Consider the following 5,719-nt stretch of genomic DNA (forward strand, 5'->3'; position numbering starts at 1 on the left):
CTTTTTTGAGATCTTTTAAGCAGCCTCTTTCCTAATTTATCTTTCACTGAAAATACCTTTTGTATATAACTGCCTTGTGTACCATGTCTGTGATTTAATCTAGTCTCATGGGTGAGATCAGACAATAGTCCTTAAGTCTTTATTTTGTCTTCAATTGTTGTGACAATGCATTTACCTGAGGAGAATAAAGTGGAAGTTCAGAAAGATACTTCCCTTATTGAACAGTTATATCAAAATTAAAATAAAGTAACTGTTAGAAGGAAAATGATGGAGAATTTCTGGTCAAAGCCATACAAACTATATCTGCTTAGAGATGATTTTCTTATTAAAGAGCACAGAAACATCCAATCTTTAAAACAATAAGAAATACATGTATAGATAAATGTCCTAATGTATATTATCTATATTATAAGTAGAGATAAAATACATTATATGTTAACATATTATAAATTTATATATATACATAAATTCTGTAATAGAGCATGCCTTTAGTAATGAAATTTCATGATCAGATCAGTTTCACCGGAAGACTCCCGAGATGCTTAATTGTTCTAAAATCATGTGTCCCTATTTACACTGATAGTTTTGATGTTTGAGAACCATTTATAAGCCTAATTAATTGATGGATTAGTTGTGAAATCTGAGTCCAGCTCCATGATGTTTTTAGTAGATACGTCTGAAAGGAACCAGGAGCAAGGAATACTCAAAGGATGGTATTTCAAGATACCCTGGTAAAGTAACTGGCGAAAACTTCAGGAGAAAGTTGAATTGAAGGACAAGGAGGTGGTCAAGTTATTCGTGGGAAGGAGTTTTGCCCAAGACCTTGAATATTAGGAGATCTCGTTCATAATCTGGAAGAAAGCCTGGGAGACGTCACTAAACTTGGACAGTGGTTTTCATAGTCTTTAACAGGGTTTAAAGGAAATCGTTAGCACTATTTGGTTGCGATCATCTTCGGAGTTTAAGGAAAACCCGAAGCCAGTAAGGCATCAGCCATGGAGAAGTCTGGTATTTCAGCCTAGATGCTCATTCTGTAAACAGAAAGTAAAAAGGCCTGCAGCCTGCAGTTTGCCTGCTTTATATAGGCCATGAATCATTGTTAGTGACATGTAAAAATCTGTCATAAAGCTGTCCCAGTAATAGAGTTATCCTGGATGCAATTACCTGGATTAACAATTGTATATAAAATAATAATTTATTATTCTATGTCTTTATTAGCCACAAGAATCAATAGAATTACGGATAAATGAATTTTTAATTATAAGGAAGTAATTTAAGCTGAGGCCCAATAATTTCCCTTCCTCTCTTCTAGCCAACTGAATTCAAGAGATTTGGAATTGATTCTTCCAAAATTAGCAAATAGCATTATCAGTAACTAGGGATTCAGAGAGACATTTAAAAGTTTATTGTCCATCCCTTTTCCACTTACTTCATTTTTGATTCTGCTATCGTCTTTGTAGGGTACTTTATCAATTAGCAGATTTCATGGAGGGGAAGGAAGTCCAGTATTTTTTTTATTTTTAAAATTTGTTACAGTAGCAGAGTCACTTTAACTTTGCTCTACCAATGTTTCTTAAGTATGTGCTAAACCTACAAAGAAAAATCATTTAAATTTCTCCATCCATTCTAGTTTAATGGGGTTTTATTACTTTAAGCCCTGCGATGCATAGCTATTTTAAAATTTTGAGATTCAGAGGTGACTAATACACATATACTTAGACTCAATTAGAGTTTATAAGAACATAGATAATGAAATGAAACATAGATATTCCAGTAAGATGGACCTGCCTTATAGTCTGGTTTTTATCATATTCTAGCTGTTTGATTTGGGGCATATAATTTAATACAGGATTGTCTGTGTGTATGCGTGTGTGTTTAATATGCTTACATCATAAGGTTTGGAAAACACATAGGGTAGTGCCTGGGAGATTGTAGGCAGTAAATTACAAATATGATTATACGATTATTATGTACTCTAAATATAGTATTCAGGTGTTTTAAGGGAAACATAATACTTAACTGAGAGATGTGTCTTGTTATGAAGAATATTTCCGGGGAGCAGATAGCTCTGTACATATAAATGAAATCAGCTTACTCAACACTCACTTTGTGTAAATACAATCGGTGTATCTTTATTTTTCTTATTCCATATCTAAGCCTACAGCACTAGTCTGTATTTTATAAACACAGCCTTCATGAGTTTAGATAATATAATTAAGGCATCACTCACTTTAAGCACACCGGGATTTAAAGGTGACAGCCCAGGGAGGCTGGACCATATAAGAATATAAAGAATAGGCTGCTGCTTTTGCTTTTGGGGCTGAGTTTAATAAGCGAGCGAGCGAGCGAGCGAGCAAGCGAACGCGGGGGAAAAAGGCAGAGAATGTCCGCCATCTACCCTCCGCTCCCGGGCGCGCTCTCATTCATAGCAGCCTCTTCATGAATTACAGCTGAGGGGGGCGGGGGAGGGGGGGTACCACACAACACCCCAGCAAACCTCCGGGCCCCCAGGCATGGCTAGCTCGTGTGCCGTGCAGGTGAAGCTGGAGCTGGGGCACCGCGCCCAGGTGAGGAAAAAACCCACCGTGGAGGGCTTCACCCACGACTGGATGGTGTTCGTGCGCGGCCCGGAGCACAGTAACATACAGCACTTTGTGGAGAAAGTCGTCTTCCACTTGCACGAAAGCTTTCCTAGGCCACAAAGAGTGTGCAAAGATCCACCTTACAAAGTAGAAGAATCTGGGTATGCTGGTTTCATTTTGCCAATTGGGGTTTATTTTAAAAACAAGGAAGAACCTAAGAAAGTCCGCTTTGATTATGACTTATTCCTGCATCTTGAAGGCCATCCACCAGTGAATCACCTCCGCTGTGAAAAGCTCACTTTCAACAACCCCACAGAGGAGTTTAGAAGAAAGTTGCTGAAGGCAGGAGGGGACCCCAACAGGAGCATCCACACCAGCAGCAGCAGCAGCAGCACCAGTTTTTCAAAGCCTCACAAATTAATGAAGGAGCACAAGGAAAAACCTTCTAAAGACTCCAGAGAACATAAAAGTGCCTTCAAAGAACCTTCCAGGGATCACAACAAATCTTCCAAAGAATCCTCTAAGAAACCCAAAGAAAACAAACCACTGAAAGAAGAAAAAATCGTTCCTAAGATGGCCTTCAAGGAACCGAAACCCATGTCGAAAGAGCCAAAACCGGACAGTAACTTACTCACCATCACCAGTGGACAGCAAGACAAGAAGGCTCCTAGTAAAAGGCCCCCCATTTCAGATTCTGAAGAACTCTCCGCCAAAAAAAGGAAAAAGAGTAGCTCAGAGGCTTTATTTAAGAGTTTTTCTAGCGCGCCACCACTGATTCTCACGTGTTCTGCCGACAAAAAACAGATAAAAGAGAAATCTCACGTCAAGATGGGAAAGGTCAAAATTGAAAGTGAGACCTCCGAGAAGAAGAAATCAACGTTACCGCCATTTGACGATATTGTGGATCCCAACGATTCCGACGTGGAGGAGAACATGTCCTCCAAATCTGATTCTGAACAGCCCAGCCCTGCCAGCTCCAGCTCCAGCTCCAGCTCCAGCTTCACGCCGTCCCAGACCAGGCAACAAGGTCCTTTGAGGTCTATAATGAAAGATCTGCATTCTGATGACAATGAGGAGGAATCAGATGAGGCAGAGGATAATGACAATGACTCCGAAATGGAGAGACCTGTAAATAGAGGAGGCAGCCGAAGCCGCAGAGTTAGCTTAAGTGACGGCAGCGACAGTGAAAGCAGCTCATCTGCTTCGCCCCTCCACCACGAACCCCCGCCACCTTTATTAAAAACCAACAACAACCAGATTCTTGAAGTGAAAAGTCCAATAAAGCAAAGCAAATCAGATAAGCAAATAAAGAATGGTGAATGTGACAAGGCCTACCTAGACGAACTGGTGGAGCTTCACAGAAGGTTAATGACGCTGAGGGAGAGACACATTCTGCAGCAGATCGTGAACCTTATAGAAGAAACTGGACACTTTCATATCACAAACACGACATTTGATTTTGACCTTTGCTCGTTGGACAAAACCACAGTCCGTAAACTACAGAGTTACCTGGAAACATCTGGAACTTCCTGAGGATACAACAACTGGATGCATCAAAAACTATTGTTGGTTTTTTTTTTTTTTTGGTTGTGATTTTTTTTTTTGTTTGTTTATATGAAAACACTCAGAATGATGCAACCAAAAGGGAAAAAAATAAAAATCAAACAACCTTCAGCTTTATTTTTCTTTAAAGCCAGTCATCATCTCTTGATAAAGGAGAGGTTAAGCAAACCAGCCTCAGCGGACCACTCTTCTCTCCAAGGAAATCCCCGGGAAGAGTTAGCCTGGATAGCCTTGAAAACAAACAAATCAAACACAACACAAGAAAACTTTCAAGAAGGTGTATGGTATCCTTGTCTCTCTCTCTGTGGTGGTTCATTCCACAGGACGAATGCATATTCAACACACTGCCTTATTACATAACTGATCTATTTATTATCGCATACAGATATTCTAAAGTCGTTGAGGGAATGACACCACAAGACATTATAAGTACTTGGTCCCACGGATGCTCTTTTCAGTGCAGCGCCCTTGCCATCCCAAGCCCAGTGACCTTACTCGTATACCGTGCCACTCTCCGCCAACTTTTCCAAGTCCTTTTACTCGTTGCAGTCTGTATTTGCCACCTTTTGTTTTTCCAGTTCCAGGACACAAATAATCAACTGGGGGGACCAAATTGCCACCCTGATTTTCTTCTTTGTGGTCTTTCTCCTGAAAGTTGGGGCCCAGCCCTTGGCTGTGTCCATATAATGATCTTGGACCATGGTAGGAAATGCACCAAATAGGATCATATGAGTTGTTGTCTAGCCTTAGTCAATAAACCTGTAGGACTTTTAAACAAGTGTACCTGTAAACGTCCTGCATCCAGCATTGTTGAGCTGTCAATCAACATCCTTGTGTCTGTTTTACTGTTTCTAATACTAGAGAAAGACGGAAGTAAAGGCATTCCACAGGATCATCGTTTAAAAAAAAAAGGAATTCTGGTTCTGTTTTCTAAAGAAATGTTGTAGAAATTCTTAATTTGGATCTATTTATTAGTAAGAGTTTCAGCTTTCTTCAGCTGCCAGTGTGTTATCCATCTTTACCATAAAACCTGGAATAAGAGATTTTTGTTCACGAATGATCCTCGTAGACTCTTTTATATTTGGAAAATTAAAATCTTTCTTTGGGTGAAAATCCTTGGTTATTCTGCCGTAACAGATCATGTATTAACTTGTAGATTCAGTGGTTCGAGCCTGTTTAGTCACTTGCTTATGTTTCCAGAAGGATTTCTTATATTGGTGAAAATAAAGATGGTTGGGGAGGGGGGGGTTATTTTTGTTCTTGATGTACCCTGTTTTAAAACTAGAAATCTGTCCTGTGGCATGCAAAAGAAAGCGAATTATTTTTAAAAGAAAAAAAAAAAAGAATATAAAGAATAGTGAGAATGGGGATGCCTGGGTGGGGCTCAGTTGGTTAAGCAGCTGCCTTCAGCTCAGGTCATGATCCCAGCATCCTAGGATCGAGTCCCACATCGGGCTCCTTGCTTGGCAGGGAGCCTGCTTCTCCCTCTGTCTCTGCCTGCCACTCCGTCTGCCTGTGCTCGCTCTCGCTCCTCTCTCTCTGACAAATAAATAAAGAAAATCTTTAAAAAAAAA

At 40.1% G+C, this 5,719-nt stretch overlaps 1 protein-coding gene across 1 annotated transcript; it reads left to right on the plus strand.

The window, feature by feature from the left end:
* The first annotated feature begins 2,345 nt into the window (after positions 1-2,345).
* LOC116877665 (protein AF-9-like) lies at positions 2,346-5,488 on the plus strand. Its single transcript, XM_032874488.1, has one exon. It carries the CDS (start codon positions 2,514-2,516, stop codon positions 4,113-4,115), a length of 1,602 nt encoding a protein of 533 aa, XP_032730379.1. The 5' UTR covers positions 2,346-2,513; the 3' UTR covers positions 4,116-5,488.
* Positions 5,489-5,719: the final 231 nt, after the last annotated feature.

The sequence above is a fragment of the Lontra canadensis genome, unplaced genomic scaffold (assembly GCF_010015895.1).
Source record: "Lontra canadensis isolate GAN:19392208 unplaced genomic scaffold, GSC_riverotter_1.0 scaffold2, whole genome shotgun sequence".
NCBI lineage: Eukaryota > Metazoa > Chordata > Mammalia > Carnivora > Mustelidae > Lontra > Lontra canadensis.